This window comes from Drosophila albomicans, chromosome 3 (assembly GCF_009650485.2).
Source record: "Drosophila albomicans strain 15112-1751.03 chromosome 3, ASM965048v2, whole genome shotgun sequence".
Lineage (NCBI taxonomy): Eukaryota > Metazoa > Arthropoda > Insecta > Diptera > Drosophilidae > Drosophila > Drosophila albomicans.
Window position 1 is genome coordinate 10037780 of NC_047629.2, and position 17243 is coordinate 10055022.

At 35.4% G+C, this 17243-nt stretch overlaps 1 protein-coding gene and 3 long non-coding RNA genes across 5 annotated transcripts; 1 reads left to right on the forward strand and 3 right to left on the reverse strand.

Moving 5' to 3' along the window:
• Positions 1-1273: 1273 nt before the first annotated feature.
• Positions 1274-1882, reverse strand: LOC127565597 (uncharacterized). The gene is made up of 2 exons (XR_007954927.1): positions 1679-1882; positions 1274-1517 (listed from the first exon to the last, which is right to left on the reverse strand). It is a non-coding gene; the product is annotated as an uncharacterized LOC127565597 (long non-coding RNA).
• A 4482-nt stretch (positions 1883-6364) lies between these two features.
• On the reverse strand, positions 6365-7787 carry LOC117571095 (uncharacterized). The gene is made up of 4 exons (XR_004572415.2): positions 7644-7787; positions 7166-7541; positions 6737-6877; positions 6365-6567 (listed from the first exon to the last, which is right to left on the reverse strand). It is a non-coding gene; the product is annotated as an uncharacterized LOC117571095 (long non-coding RNA).
• A 199-nt stretch (positions 7788-7986) lies between these two features.
• On the forward strand, positions 7987-9023 carry LOC127565533 (uncharacterized). Its single transcript, XR_007954855.1, has 3 exons — positions 7987-8017; positions 8079-8265; positions 8321-9023. It is a non-coding gene; the product is annotated as an uncharacterized LOC127565533 (long non-coding RNA).
• Positions 9024-13987: 4964 nt separating this feature from the next.
• LOC117570524 (U-scoloptoxin(19)-Tl1a) lies at positions 13988-15238 on the reverse strand. 2 transcript variants are annotated; one of them, XM_034252227.2, is made up of 3 exons: positions 14884-15238; positions 14648-14797; positions 13988-14583 (listed from the first exon to the last, which is right to left on the reverse strand). In XM_034252227.2, exons 1-3 carry the CDS (start codon positions 14999-15001, stop codon positions 14549-14551), a joined length of 303 nt encoding a protein of 100 aa, XP_034108118.1. In that variant the 5' UTR covers positions 15002-15238; the 3' UTR covers positions 13988-14548. The 2 variants fall into 2 exon arrangements, with proteins under 2 accessions (XP_034108118.1, XP_034108117.1); XM_034252226.2 differs by having other exon boundaries at positions 13988-14346; positions 14884-15223.
• Positions 15239-17243: the final 2005 nt, after the last annotated feature.

Below are 17243 nucleotides of genomic sequence, written 5' to 3' on the forward strand. Positions count from 1 at the left end.
AGAACAATCCCAAAGTAGTTGAATTGCAATTAGTATCTACTTATGCAAAGACTTACTCGCAAATTTAGAATCGACAGCGTCATTAACATCCTTAGCATTTCCATAGGCAATTACCAACATCAGTAACGACAACACAATCCACAGGTTAATCAACTTTAGTTTTGATGACATAATTCTCGTATTAACTAAGTTTCTTTCTGTCTGTACTTTATTTATCGTCACTTCTCGCTGAACTGTGAACTCTTGAGTGTTATAAAAGTATAACCAGGCTTACTTATATAGAGTATACCGAGAATATCTTAACTGCATTATATACGCTATTTAAAAGTACTTTCTTGCCACATTAGTAATGGAAACAACGTCAGCAACAACGCATCATTTGGTATAAATTTTAGTAGACAATGTAATTAGTAAAAATGGTAACAACCGTGACTCAGTGTATTAAACCTGTTCACCTATTCGGCTGCAATTCAAATTTAAGTATTATGCAATTTAAACTTGTATCTATATTAAATCAATTAGTCGAGCTGTCGCGAGCCATTCTTTATTATAGTCTAAGAGAGGGGAGGTTCTGGGTTGAAGTTTTAAAGCTAATTTGGTATATACAATAATAACTATAGTTATTGTGATTCCTGAAAATTTGGTCGCGATCAGATAAAAATGAAGTTACTACAATATATTTAAATAACACTTTTGTATTGGTAAAAACACCTACTTACTAAGGGACATCGTTGCTTTGGTTGACAATCCGGTATATTTTGCACTCTATTATATCTTGAATGTACCAATTAATATATATCAATATATCAAATATATCATTTGGCATAATTTTTGTATTTTTGTGGTGTATTATTTCGGTTTATTTTGAAAATAATATCGCAATATTTTGCTTTTATATAAAATGGGTAGTGGGCTTCTCACAATCGAGCACACTCGATTGTAGCTTGTTTTTTATATTTTAATCAGATTTTTGGTGTTAAAACTACTATATACGCTTTTTTCTTTTATAAAGAACAACTTAGTTCAATGGTTCTTGTTTTTTACGCATTTTTTATACCTTAGTACTCAGACCAAAATCTTGATTTTTGAACTTTTTTTCAGTCTAACAACCCAAATTATTTTTGTATTAAAATTTAATGTGAAATGAATAAGCACTCTAATTTCCTAAGGGAGAAACAGATATATAAAGGGAAACAAAATATTGAGATTTTTAAAGTAATAATCAAATAATCAGTCATGGGGGAATACATTTAAAAGAAACGCAGGATTAATATTTGATTGAGTTTAAAATTTTACTGCAATTTTACTGCAATTGCAATTGATTTTCGGTTGTAGCAATGAACTTATGTAATATATATTTTTTTAATGGCTCAATTTTGTCAAATTTTTCTAAGCAGTTTAATAGTCAACACAGCATACTTCGTTTCGGAGGCAGTTAATGGCAAATCTTTGGAACCTTGGATGACACCAAAACCTGCATGATCCTGCATGTTCTTCGCACAGGTTTCTCCGAGATCCTGGCAGATAAAATATGAGCAAAACAAGCAAAATAAAATTATTCAATTAATCATTTTAAAGATGGGAATAAGTTTTGGAAAAGTATGCGGATTAACAATTAGATTAATTGTTAATTAATTAATTTTAATTGCCATTAAAATTTGCTTAAGGTAGGACTTACTTAAAAAATTAGACGTATCAAAATCGTTTTCTTCAGCAATTCCACATGCAAATAGCCACATCCATAAGAACGACACCAGCCACAGATTGATAAAGTTTAGTTTACGTGACATACTCTTCGTATTATTTAAGTGTCTCTCTGTCTGTAAATTAGTTATCACACTGAGTGTTTAAAAAGTACAACCTCCTTTAAAAAGCTTTTAGAAAAGCTAACTGCATTATCCGCGCTATTTAATAAAACTTGATGCAAATTATCAGTAAGTAGAACAAATCATTTAGAAGGAATATTCACTAGAATCGAATAAGTAAAACAAGTAAAAAAACGGCAGTCAAGTGTGCTCGACTGTGATATACCCGCTACCCAATTTGAATAAAAGCTAAACAGTGCAGAATTATTCCAAAAAAAAAATATACCACAAAAATACTGAAACATGCTAAAACGTGTGTTTTTAGTATATATATATAGTATCATTAAAATATATACCATAGATTGCTAAGCAAAAGTAAATAGCATATAATAGTTTTATCGAATCGCAACCAAATCTTAGTCAGTAATTTTAAATACCACAGTTATTATTGTGTGTACCAAAAATGTAAACCAAATTTCATCCGCGTGTAAATGTAACAAGTTCGGACGAAATCTCATAGTCTCTGAAATCTAGGTGTTCTTACGAACAGACGGACAGACGAACATAGCTAAATCACTGTGGCTGTTGACGCTGATCAATAAAATATATACTTTATGGGGTCGGAGATGCCTCCATATGCATGTCACATACATGTCCTGGAGGCACAAAGTTATAATACACTTCTACCCTATGGGTAGCAGGTATAAAACACAATCATGGGCATGCTGTATTATTAAGATGCAATTAAATTTCTATTTTTGAGCAAGCGCCTTTATCACAATCTTTAATATTTACAGAACATCGGAGCCCAAGAGAATTACACATGTGGGCTAACTAATTCGACATTAGGCTTATAACACAGCAGACTTGTTCCTTAGGACAATCGGTGGCAGGTCTCTGCAGCTTATAACTGCAATAATTCCTGCACTAACCAACGTGATTAAAGTATGGTGCATAACCAACCGGTTTCCGAGCTCTTTAGAATAAACGTAGAAACGTAGAAACGTGTTGTAAGCACTTTAAAAAAGCACCAAAATAGTTACAATACAATTTGGAGAGGTAGCAGGATTAATGTAGAATTCGGTTTGAAATTGAGTCGGATATTCACACTTTAGAAGCAAAAAAATTTAAAGCAGATTTATAACACTTTAAGTCTAGTCACAACAATGCATTGGCTGAAAGATCGCCACAGGCAAATAGCAGAAACATTAAAGTCGAAACCAGAAAGCGGTTAATAAAGTTTATTTTATAAAGCATACTAGTTAAAATCATTCATTTTTTGCGTTTTATATTTCAGATATTATCACACTTTACTAAACACTGACTATCTTAAAAAGATATCAAAACTATTTTAATTTGATTATAAACCCTTTTTAACAACAATTTTTTCACCATGGGAACTTACAACAGAAATAAGGAATGTTTTAGAAAGAATAATCAGTAGGCAATCAAAAAGAGATCTATGAGCATTGCAATTACACAGCTGCAAAGTGAAGCCCCAATTAAAAATACAACTTCTGTAAAAAGAATACAATGTCCTGCGGCACTTTCGACCCAAAAGGTTAGTTGTTGCTTCACTCATCAAATATCAACATTAAAAAAAATTTGGCTGTAATTGAAATCTAAGTTGAAGCATGCAACATTTGGAGCGTTTGCCACAGAGGCTTCAGTCAACGGGGATCGTCAAAGAAGTCTATAGAAAAATGCTCGGCAATTGACTTTTTATTCCACTCATATCTTTAAGTCCCCCTAAAAGTAGGCCACTGTTTCACATCTACACCAATTCAAGACATTCTCAGTCTTGTGGCAGCAACAAATATGCGAGAAAACAAAATAATTAACCCCTTTTTTTTGCATAAACGCTCGCTGCTAATAAAGCAGGAAAGGTAAATGGAAGCTGCTGCGTGTGGAGCTAAAAGAAAAACCGGAAACGCCGCCAAGAAGAGGATGAACCACACCAATCAAATTAAAAAGGGACCGGTAGCACATCAAGAAGACATGCTTACCATAGATAAAAACAACACAAATACTAACAAAAAATGCAAAAAAAAAGAAATTATTAAAAAAAAAATGCAAAAAAAAAAGGAAAAACGGAAAGGAAAATGGTAGCTGTTCATAAAACATGAGTTGTCTGTGTGTAGGTGGAAAAGCGGAAGATGAATTTTTAATTTGTGATGTTACTTCCCGTTTTAATTGTTGTTGACAGACGACTGACTGACAGCGTAATTTACAATCCTTTTTCCGTACTTCAGTGTTGCTGTTGTTGTTGCTGTTGCTGTTAATGTTGTGGCCGGGATGAGGGTGAAATTTTAATTAAAGAAATTGCGGTTAATCCCGTTAACAGCGCAGCGAAATAAAAAATTATATGCCAAGCGAAGATGGAGAAATCGCCTCGGGAAACTGTAATATCTGTGCCTCACTCCTCACTCCCCCCTTTAACTGTGTAGATGAAGAAGAAGAAAGAGTATGTTTGGCAACACAACACAATTTTTTTTGCCAAGTGTTGAACTTCTCTCACCACACTTCCTTTCTTCCACATCTTCCTGTGTTCTTGGCTCTCTAGTCACAGGAATTTATATATGTCATTTTGATGCTGATGACACGATACATACAACAGACATAGCCGCACTTTCACCTTGGCACATCAAAAGCCCACAGATTTTAACACCTTCAAACGCAAAAGAGGAGGAACACAAAATTTGCTTTCATTTGCATGTTGTTAATGGGATTTATTGCCATGGCAGAGAGAACTGGTTAAATTGCTGGACTGGGCTTGAGGCGTGGCACATTCTTGTGCATATTTGTCAAAGAAATTTAAGTAATTGCATTTTATGCCATTTGAACTTCAATTTGCATAAATATTAAAGCCTGTTGTTGTTGTTGTGTGTGCGTGTGTCGGAAATTCATTTCCAACTCGTTGACATTGTGAGAAAAATGAAATCTAAATTAGCATTGGGGCTGAGGTGGTGAAGCGCACTCTGCTGATGTCAACTGATATGCGAGATGTGGGACAACATCAAAACAAAGCGATAAGCTATGCCAAAGGACGTTGTAGGTGAGAAAAGTGCATGCAAAGATGCAACGACAAAAGCAAAGTGAGCAACAGTAGAGAAGAGAGAAAACTCCTATTTTTAATCAAAGAAACGCATAGAAGGCCAAAGGGCTCTTATTAAAGTTCCGATATCTTTTAAAATTGTTAGCAATTTAGCTTTGGTTATTATAACACTGTCGTTGCCTGCAAAAATCTTAAAATAAATTTGCTATGAATTGAATATTTTATTAGCAATTACCAGCAAAATCAAGTTATTATCAATAGCGGAAAATAGACTGCTTCTCTAAGCAGTTGAGCAAAATGTGCACTGCTTTGCGATGAACTGCTTGCTGTGCTAGCTGGTGCATTAAGTAATTGATTAAATATCAAAGAATATTAATTTATCTGTGCACCTCAACTTAAATTATAGCATCACTTTTGAAAATATATTATTATTAACCTCCAAATTAATAAAAAAGAAATACACAAGAATGCTTAGAATACGCATAAGAAAAAATCAAAATCAAGGCAAAACAGATATTTAGGAAAATTGTATTATTGGTGTGTAATTATGTTATATTCTTTTTTATTACTGATAGTATCATAATTTCATAAGAGAGCAATCTAAACCAAAACACAGCATATTTTCCCATTACGGCAGTCAGTGGAATATCTCTGCAATTTTACATTGCAAAAATCCATACATTCTCCTTGCTGTTCTGCGCACGTTAGTTTCCAGGATTCTAAGCAGACAAAAGTAAACATGATAGAAGCATATTAAAATACAATAATTCATTAGTGATTATTAATATGAGAATATAGAATGTAATTTAAGATTAAGATTGAAATTTTACTGAACAATCAGTTGAAGGGGAAAAACATAACAAAGGAGTGGAATTGCAATCTATCTGTCTATCCTTCGATCTATCTATCTATCTACTTATGATAAGACTTACTCGCACTTCCGCAGACAATTAGAAATATCAGTAACGACAACACAATCCACAGGTTTATTAACTTTAGTTTGGATGACATACTTCTCGTATTAATTAAGTTTCTCTCTGTCTGTATTTTAGTTATCGCCACTTCTCGCTGGACTGTGGACTCTGAGTGTTAAAAAAGTATAACCAAGCATATATAGTGTATACCGAAACCATCTTAACTGCATTATATACGCTATTTAAAAGTACTTTCTTGCCACATTAGTAACGAAAACAACGTCAGCAACAACGCATCATTTGGCATAAATTTCATTAGACAATGTAATTAGTAAAAATGGCAACAGCCGTAACTCACTGTATTGAACCTGTTCACGTATAAGCAAACTTTTACATGTGCACGACATCGGAGTGCAGAATATAGAGATGCAATTATTAACTAAAATGTTTATTTTATTAATTTCACTTCAATTTAAATTAGAATATCACTTTTGAAAATATACAAACTACGTTCCAAAAAAATAAAAAGATATACACAAGTATGCTTAGAATGCGCATAAAGAAAAATCAAAATCAAAGCAAAATAGCTGTTCACTCAAATTACACTATTAAAGTGTAATTATGTTATATTATTTTTTATTGCTGATAGTATGAAAATTTCATAGAAGAGCAATTTAAACCAAAACACAGCATACTTGGTCCTTGCGGCAGTCGGTGGCATTTTTTTGCAATTGAACATTGCAAAAAGGCATGCATTCTCCTTGCTGTTCGTGGCACGTTAGTTTCTGGGATCCTAAGCAGACGAAGCATATTAAAATACAATAATTCATTAGTGATTATTAACATGGAGATATAGAATGTAATTTAAGATTAAGATTGAAATTTGACTGAACAATCCGTTGAAGAAGTGAAACATAACATAATTTCGATCTATCTATCTATCTACTTATGATAAGACTTACTCGCACTTCCGCAGGCAATTAGCAATATCAGTAACGACAACACAATCCACAGGCTTATCAATTTTAGTTTGGATGACATAATTCTCGTATTAATTAAGTTTCTTTCTGCCTGTATTTTAGTTATCGTCACTTCTCGCTGAACTGTGGACTCGGAGTGTTAAAAAAGTATAACCAAGCATAACATACATATATGTTATATAGTGTATACCGAGACTATCTTAACTGCATTATATACGCTATTTAAAAGTACTTTCTTGCCACATTAGTAATGGAAACAACGTCAGCAAACTTTACAAATAATTTGGCAGAAATTTTCATTATATAAGGTAATGAGTAAAAATGGCAACAACAGAGACTTTACTGTATTAAATCTGTTCAGCTATTCGGCTGCAATTCAAAATTATGTTACAATCAAATATTTATATTTACGTAACATCGAAATGCAGAATGTAGAGATGCGATTATTAACAAAAATTGTTATTTTATTTATTGCACTTCAATTTCAATTAGAACATCACTTTTGAAAATATACAAATTACGTTCCAAACAAATAAAATGATATACACAAGAAAGCAAAATCAAAGCAAAGCAGTTATTCAGGCAAATTACACTATTGTAATTATGTTATATTATTTTTTATTGCTGATGGTATTACAATTTCATAGATAAGCAATCTAAATCGAAACACAGCACCATTTCCGATCACCACAGTCAGTGGAATATCTCTTTAATTTAGAACTGCAAGAAGTCATGCATTGTCCATTCTGTTCTGCGCACGGATAATAATGGCTTCTACGAGTAAATGCTAAGCAGACGAAAGTTGACAAGATATTAGCATGGGAATATATTTTAGAACTGAATGTAATTTAATGGTAATATTAGGACTTCCTAAAATAATTAGACGCACCTATAGCCATTCCACCAACAATTAGCCACATCCATAAGAACGACACCAGGCACAGATTAATAAAGTTTAGTTTTCGTGACATACTCTTCGTATTATTTAAGTGTCTCTCTGTCTGTAAATTAGTTATCGTCACTGATCGGTGAACTGTGGTATAACCGAGCTTATATAGCATATACCGAGACTATCTTAACTGCATTATATACGCATTTTAACAGTACTTTCTTGCCACATTAGTAATGGAAACAACGACAACAATATCGTTTGACAGAAATGTTGATTATTAAACTGTATTAAACCTTTTTCACCTATTCGGCTGCAATTCAAATTTATGTTATTAGCAAACTTTTACCTTTCACAACATCGAAGTGTAGAATGTAGATATGAAATTAGTCATTAAAATGTTTACTTTATTAATTTCATTTCAAATTCAATTAGAACATCACTTTTGAAAATATACAAGTTGCAAAAATACAATCAAATTTGAAAAATACTATAAAGGAATTTGTCGCCTTTTGAGCGGCCTGACTTAAAGCCGGATACTGATTGCCAGCCGAAGCAATCAACCATGTATAGTAAAAGCACGCCTCCTTTAAGCGTGGGCACGTTGCGAGTTGGACATGTGGTGGGACAACATGCTCGGCACATATAAGAAATTAACTTAAAAAGTCATTTTGCAGACAGCCAGCCAGCGAGCTAAAGAGGCAATGAGAGGAAGGAGGGAGGGCGACAGCGCTCCGGCGAGAATGAGAAAAAAGGATTAATTGCATAAAGAGTGCTGTCTGAGAGAGAAAGAGAGAATGACATCATCATCTGGGTGGCAGCGACGATGCCAACACAGCATATGAAGCACTGAGCACTGAGCACTGAATATCCTGGCTTTTCTATAAGCCATCGACTTGCACATCTGCATCCACACATCCACATCCGCATCCTTTGCCAGGACAACACACACACTCACACATACACAAACACATATGCATGCTCGGCTGAAGGATGCGCGACTCGCATGTGTGGAGCATTTTTTAATAGTGTTTCGTGTGCCTCTTGGCGTTAATTTATGCCACAAAATCATTTTCTTTCATACTCGCAGCCACATGCAAAATAAAAATTAAAACTGAAATATGAAAAAACGAAAAGCAAAAGCAAAATGAAAATGAAAATAAAAGCAACTATACTGTACATGAGTCGCTTCGTACATGCAAATTGCGTTGCAGCGCCCGCAGCGATGAGACGCAGTTTATGTCAAGTGAAAAATGAGTGCGAACTATGACATGCAATATGAGCGCATCCCAAATGCAACGACGCCATCGCCGTCTTGCTCAACCCCTTCCCCATCCCCACTTTCACCCTTAAACCCCCATCTTCAGTCCCTTCCCACACTGCATTCACACATCCCATTTATTAGTGTGCTTTGAAAATGACTGCATCAAGTGCAAATAAAATAAGTCAAATTTAGAAAACAAGCCAGATTGAACCCGTCAATAGAATACCCTAAAAGTCTTAATCGACTGGATTGCCTAACAAAAGCTTTGCAAAAGGGCTTGTCCTACTGAAGATTTCCCTTACTGGGCTGATAAATAATCATCCTAGATGAGAGATCGGGTTTGTTTTTGATAAATTATAATTTATGTGGATACTCCATTTATGTGCAGAAGTTCGGTCACGCTGTTATTTTTCTAAAACCTTTATCAAGTTCCCCAATTAATGAATGAAAAGTCTATGAAATTGGCAAATTGCTTAATCGTCGAAGTTTAATGTGTCTAAAATTTGTTGAAAATCTATTTCAACACAAAAAGGGCTTACTAGAAGCAAAATAATAACAGAGATTGTGAGATCCTTGAATAGAGAGTTTCTTATTAGCTCTTTTGACTTCGATCTGTGCCCACCAAATTTCCCCCACTTGCTCCTATCATTCCCCATAATAGGTTTCTGATTAATGGATGCTGCTTCAAAAATTAATTTTATTTTTTCCGCTTTTCCACAAGCCCGTGCTTAGTATCGCTGGACAACTTAATGGTGCTACCGCTATAATTTCTTATTAATATTTCAATTCATTATATAAAACAAAAATAAAAATATGTCAGCGAATATATAATTAAGTGAAATATTTGCTATGCGAATTTAAGGTTTGACCATTGCACTATAGGCAAAAAGTCACAAAATCTAGCATTTTTACATTTTTGTTGTTGTTCCGTATTATCAAGTTGACCTTATTTTCCAAATTAGAATACTTTTAGAATACTGAAACATATTTTTAAAATTTTTTGGACTTCGTTGGTATTTTGTTATTTGTCAAAGCCAATGCATTGACTGTATTGGCAGATCCAAGTTGTGGTAGAATGAAGCCTTAGTTTAGGAACTGAGGCTTTTATATGGATGTGTATAGCATACGTTGCTAAATCTAGTCACTCTTCTTTTCACGTTCTATCTCTCTCAATTTAGGAGTGGGGTGAGACAGACACGTGTGTTCAATAATAGAGAAGTGATAACTATGAGCAACAAAGGCTTCGAAGATTCGATGCATCATCCGCCAGAACTAAATACTGGACTAGCAGAGTCGACTTTCTTGGGGATAACGACAAATATTCGACAAATACTTCGCCAACATTTAATTGATTAGTCACCAATATAATAAGATGAAATTTGATACTTGTAAACTTGAGTTATTTCTACTTTGAATTGTTTTAAAAGCAAAAACATAAATAATTTTAATGGAATTAACTAAGAGGAAGCAACTAATCCGCTTAATGACATTTTATTCCATTTCCCTAAATTGTTTTTGTAGTATTCAAATATACTTGAACTCATTAACTTTCAGAAACACGCTTAATTTACAAGTTGAAATGTTGCAGTTCCATTCAGCTGCTCATAACTAAGCCCCCATCGAAGCATTAACAGGGTATTGAAAAGAAGCCCGAACATTGCAAATGCCAGAGAGTGATTAGCTCATAGTTGTTCTGGGGCAAAATTCAAATCGAAACCGAAAACGTAAACAAAAACACATAAATAATTTATTATGTGACGTTTGCACAGCAGCCTGATAAGAGACACCCATATGCTGAAAATGAAACTACAAAATGGAAAACATTCGTATACAAAATACAAATTACTTAGACAATTGTTGATAAGTCCAATTACGTGTATTCTGTGGAGTATTATTCGCACATTCCCATTGCTAATAGTTTTTTTTTCTTTTTTGCATTAGTTTTACATTTTCTAACAGTTCAAATCGTAATTGAAAAGTTCATATTTCTCTCTCTCTCTGTATTTCTCTCTCTGTAGTCTCAATTCTCGTCGCACATTGCAAAAGTTATGCAATCTAAGACGCAGTTAAATGATTTGTTTCAATTGAAAATAAGCTTTAGTATATATTTCATGACAATCTGTACTCTATATGTTATAATCAAATGTACGACATGAAAACAACAACTGTTTCAATGTCCAGACAAGGCCGCCGTTTCATGTGTCAAAGTCATTTTGTCGTTTTCACTGACGGCATTGTCGGAGGTTGAGTAAATTAAGGAATTGCAATGCACCAACAACCATGTGTGTGGGCTTTGAATAGATAGTGCAAGTAATTCCCACTGCATCGCAAGTGTCTTTTCAAATCTCAAGGTAATAATCCAAGTACTCGATGACGATAAACACTTTCGAAAAGAAGATAAACAATCATTGAGAATCTTTAAGTTGTCAACAGTTTTCTTTCTTATTTACTTGCACCACATTTTTTCCCCATATTCAACATTACTATACTACATTTCTTAAATATTTATTATTGTAATTCTCCGTCGCTTTATGGCTAAATACATTTGATGTCCGAGACTCCAGGATCGTTTATAGACTTTTGTGCAGACTTCTGTCTTCGCCAGCATAGAGTAATACTTGATCTCGATGCTCTTCAGCGCCTTGGCGCAAAGTCTCCAACGTCTGTTTGTGCCCCGAATTTGACAATTCAATGTCTAACCAAATAATAAGTAGTTAAAGCCTTATCATCTGCTCGTTGGTTGTATATATGAAATTTTGCAAATTCCATATTGCATACAGTCGAAAAGCGGATGACACTGCTTTAAAGGAGTTTTGCGGGTTCGACACTTTACCAATCTGACTCCTTATAAGAAAGGAAAAGATAAGTTCTTAATGTGCTTGGGAATTAGAGAAAGGGTTAATGCCCTGCAAGCAGTGTATTTTGTAATTAATTTATATATTTATGTGTAGAAGAAGGCAGCTCTGACCCCTTAAAGTGTATATATTCTTGAATAGCATCAACAGCAATGGTGATATAGCCATGTCTGTCCGTCCGCCCATCCATATAAACACCTATATCTCTGAGATAGATTCTACAACAATCGAAGAGCAAGTATAATTTAGAAGCTAGAGCCTCGATCGGATAAAATTGTAAAAGTTATTTCAGAAATTCTTTTGTATGAAAAAACTTTTACTGCAATCTTACTGCTTTAACTGACAATTTGATATATTTTGTAATCTATAGTATATTTTGAATGTAGTTCAATATCAACCGAAAATAGGCTTTGGTATTTATTATTTATACCCGCCACCCATAGGGTAGAAGGGTATTATAACTTTGTGCCGGCAGGTAATGTATGTAACAGATAGAACAAGCCATCTCCGACCCTATAAAGTATATATATTCTTGATCAGCGTCAACGGCCGAGACGATCTAGCCATATCCGTCTGTCCGTCTGTGTGTCTGTGTGTCTGTCCGTACGTCCGTATGAAACACTGGATCTCAGAGACTATAAGAGATAGAGCTCTAATTTTTTTCGACAGCATTTGTTATGTTTGCACGCAGATCAAGTTTGTTTATCAAAATCAAAATCAAAATCAAAAAAATCGATTAACAAGCGTAATTTTAAGGTTAGAGTTGGTTTATACAATAATTGTTATAGTAGTTATGATTCCTGAAAATTTGGTTGCGATCAGATAATAATTGTCGAAGTAATTAAAGAAATATTTTTGTATTGGCAAAAACGCTTACTTACAAGGGGTCTTAGTTGCTTTGACTGACAATCTGGTATATTGTGTCGTCTATGGTATATTTTGAACTCGGTACTGTATCAACATACCAAATATACCATTTGGTATATTTTTAGTATATTTTGAGAAAAAAAAAACCGCAAAATATATTTCTTTTATTCAAAATGGGCAGCGGATATCTCACAGTCGAGTACACTCGACTGTAGCTTTCTTACTTGTTTGTAGATATGTGGAATATGGTTGAGGGTATATCACAGTCGAGTATACTCGACTGTAGTTTTCTTACTGAAATTTTTGAACCGGTCATTTCCGCCCCGAAAATCGGGAAATATTACAAAAATCGGCTTTGGCTGACAACCTGTAATACTTCGTAATCTTTGAAATATTTTGAATACATCATTTGGTATATTTTTGTTGTACATCTTAAAAATAATACCACACTGTTGTGCTTTTAAAAAATAGTTGGCGGGAATCACACAATCAACTGTAGCTTTCTTACTTTGTAAATCGATCACTCTTAACTAAATTGTAAGGCATCTCGAATCACGTCCCCTCGCTCAACTCAACAATCGCCTTGGCTCAATTCATTAAACTCTTGGGGCGTGCTCGCCCACGCGGCTATAAATAACGTCATGAAATAAATATGCAAACATTAGCTGTGAAATCGTGCATAACTATAATACTAGTAATGAGAAAATATAAATAAAGCATAAATAAAAACAAACGCGCAGCGCACATTTGTGTATCTAATCGTGTGTGTTGCTTGCTAGCTGATGTCTGATAAATCTTTCAACTGCGAATGCTCCGCAAGGACGTTTATTTATATATTTCTGAATTTCTGAATTTGATGCGCATAGTTTCCAAAACAAATTCTTAGAGAAACGTTTTCCAAATTCACCAAAATAAGCGAAACATCGCTCCTCATTAAATCGCGTCCGGCGTCCGCTTAAACCAATGCTGAACTTGACATTGAATACCAAAGCGCAGCGATACCCTCGGCAAATAGGGTTCCTACATATAACCCAGAGATTAATTGCGAAGCTGGAATGTAGAACTTGCTGGCCACACAACTGTACGTCAATGTCTGTCTACACGTGACACTCACAAAGACAAACATCTTCATTGGTTGAGAGGGAGAGAAAGACAGAGGGAGAGAGGAAGAGCACAAACAATGGTGATAAGAAGTGCCTGACTGACCTGGTAAGCAACCTTTGTCGCTCTCTGTGCATATGATTCAGCAATTGATCAGATCCGATCAGACAAATGCCGAGGAACTTACATAATCAGTGGTCATGTGAGTGGCGGCGACAAACTCAAACACAAACATAATAATAAATATTTAGAGTAAGTCAGTTCAAAATATTTACAGTGCGTTTTATTACAGCAGTCAGAAATATTTCATACAAAAATTACTTGTACAATATATAAGTAAGAATATATAATTTAATAAATACGTGTGTATGTGTGTTGTCTACAGTTGACATATGCTCTCAATTGTTTTCCTTTATAGTATTGTTATATTTTTTGTTGTTGTTTTTAAGGGGTGTTGTTTGATCCATCCATATGAAGAGCATTTGATGTGTTTATCTCACAAGCAGGCAGCACACTTGTCCATTCTCGCAATCGGTGCCAGGTCTATGCAACCTCAGATTACAGGTGTCCTTGCATTCGCCCAAGTGCTGAGAACACGGCGCTGGTCTTACCGGCACTGCATTGGATTGGATTAGATGGGCGGGAAATTTGCGTTGAAGATGGACAAGTGGGGAAAGTGGGTAAGACGTAGACGTAGTTTTGGGTTAGTGATGAAAAGAAAACGAAAACGAAAACAATAGATATGAGCACATTGACATAATACCAATTCAATCATTATGAATATAGGAATCAATTTGTTTTAGAATGAGTAAAGGAAGTTAAGTTTGGGTTGGCGCTAACAAATTCGATTTAACTGCAGGATATTTGCAAAATGTTAAAGCAACTTCCTCTTCAAACTGCATTGGATCTCCACTTACACTCGTAGCAGCACTCGACACCCAGATGCGAGCTGCTGGGGCAGAGACCCTTGTTGGTTGTGGGTTCGTTGCAGTCGCCGCTCTGCACGCAAAGACCTCCGACCAGAACGCACTGACGATCATTTGGATACACACGCACACCCTGCAGCACTGTAACGAGTTTGATTATTATAGCAGTTGTTGTGCGTTAAGTTGTTATATTGTGTGTGGTTCAGGATCTGTGTGGGATCACTTACTATAAATATCACCAGAATTATCATTCACTTCATTTGTTTCGATATCCGCGCTAACAAACTGCAGCATCATTAAAGCCGCCACCAGGCACAGGCCAATGAAGTTGCTTTTATTTGACATACTGCCTCGTAATTAAATTCAATTCGATTCGAATGCTTTCAATTTCAGATTGGAGATCTGAATTTTGTAGTACTTGTACTTGTAGTCTCACTTCTCACTGGACACTGTTCTTCAGAGTGTATCAATAGTAATCCACACGATAGCACGGTTTGCGTAGCACTGAGCGACACTAATTACGCTCGAGATGTTTTTCAACGAAAAAATTGTTTCGAATAGAAAACGCAGCGTTGTTTTGCACAACCCGACGAATGATCGGCAAATGAGGCAGCGCAGAGAGTCGAGACAGAGAAGACACAATGTACAGACAGCACGTCGCTGCTGAGAGCGGAGAGCGATCGAGTGAGGGAGCGAGAGAATGCGAGTGATGGAAGGTGGGGGGGCTAGATGTTGAATGCGGGCGCGCTCAGTTCAATTGAAGAGCGTGAGAGCCATTAATAATATTGGCGCATTTGCACACCCAGGAAAAACCAACGATGCTCGCTGGACGGACAATGGACAACGACAACGACGACGACGGGCGGTGCATAAAAGATCTGTGCCGGCAACCGCAACACCAATTGAGCACTCCCAACTCCTTTCCGCCCCACAGAGGGTGGTAAGAGGGGCTGGCTGATCGCAACATACACTCGTTATTCATTTGATGTACTCACGCGCACGCTGCTCACGCGCTCTGAAAAGCACGCCAATAACTTAATGAATGGACCATCAAATACATACGATTCAAGTAGTATTTATGTGTTTTGTTGTTTATTGAACGCCAGCAAAAGCATTGAGACTGGAAATGCATGACTTGCAGTTACTCCTTCAAAGTATTTCACATATTTTCATTTATAGTTTTCAAATATAATAGTTGTGGTTTCGAATCCCACTTCAAGCATGGTTGTCTCTACACTAAACAAGTAAGAAAGCTACAGTCGAGTGTACTCGACTGTGAGATACCCGCTACCCATTTTGAATAAAAGAAACATATTTTGCGGTATTTTCTCAAAATATACCAAATATACTGCAAAAATACTAAAAAAATACCAAATGGTATATTTGGTTTATCGACATAGTACCGCATTCAAAATATACCATAGACGGCACAATATACCAGATTGTCAGCCAAAGCAACTAAGACCCCTAGTAAGTAGGCGTTTTTGCCCATACAAAAGTATTTTTTTTAATAACTTCGACAATTTTTATCTGATCGCAACCAAATTTTCAGGAATCATAACTACTATAGTAAATATTGTATATACCAAAATTCGCAACTCTAGCTTTAAAATTACGCTTGTTATTCGATTTTTTTGATTTGCGGGGGCGGAAGTGGGCGTGGCAAAAATTTGAAACAAACTTGATCTGCGTGCAAACATAACAAATGCTGTCAAAAAAAAATTATAGCTCTACCTCTTATAGTCTCTGAGATCCAGTGTTTCATACGGACGGACGGACAGACGGACAGACACACAGACGGACAGACTGACAGACGGACAGACGGACAGACGGACATGGCTATATCGTCTCGGCTGTTAACGCTGATCAAGAATATATATACTTTATAGGGTCGGAGATGCCTCCTTCTACCTGTTACATACATTTCCTGCCGGCACAAAGTTATAATACCCTTCTACCCTATGGGTAGCGGGTATAAAAATTGTCTTTCGTCTAACCATCTCACTTTGTATTTGTCCATATGTGTTCACAATTCCAACTGATATTGTATATGAATATTAATATTAATCAATTAAACAATTTACTTATTGTCTAAACAGACAGATTGTAAATAAAGAAGAGAACTAATATATATATATAATCTATATTCAGGTTCATAACTTCAAGGCACAAATTAATTTTAAAAATATCGCGCTGTCACAATGTCTCTTAAAAAAACTTCTTTGATGTACCTAGCAAACTGATTTTAGTGAATTCAACTGCCTTATTATAGGATACCCTACTTCGACAAAACTATTATAATACAGAAAGTCATCAATATGCTTTTTAAGTTATCTTCATTTGTCCAAAATCAGCGCACTATACAAAAATTCAGGCTAAAATCGGATTACTCTTGAAAAGTTACATAAATGAGCACATCCCATTTATTTCCATGCCTAAAGGGTATGAAAGAAGCCATCAGTGGCGCCAACTCATAAAGTAATCAAGAAGTAAAACTCTTGGTGGTCATGACTAACCGCATTTATCGAGGCGTAACGTGATTTAACTGCATGTGAAACAAATGATCTGGTTTGCGCTCCCTAACTGT

What these genes read in the sequence shown, in the direction of transcription:
- LOC117570524 (XM_034252226.2), bottom strand. Translation starts at nt 15,001, where the DNA reads ATGTCAAATAAAAGCAACTTCATTGGCCTGTGCCTGGTGGCGGCTTTA. An exon ending in TAATTCTGGTGATATTTATA is followed by an intron (nt 14,798 to 14,883) that starts GTAAGTGATCCC and finishes AACTCGTTACAG; the next exon opens with TGCTGCAGGGTGTGCGTGTG. An exon ending in TGTCGAGTGCTGCTACGAGT is followed by an intron (nt 14,347 to 14,647) that starts GTAAGTGGAGAT and finishes AATCCAATGCAG; the next exon opens with TGCCGGTAAGACCAGCGCCG.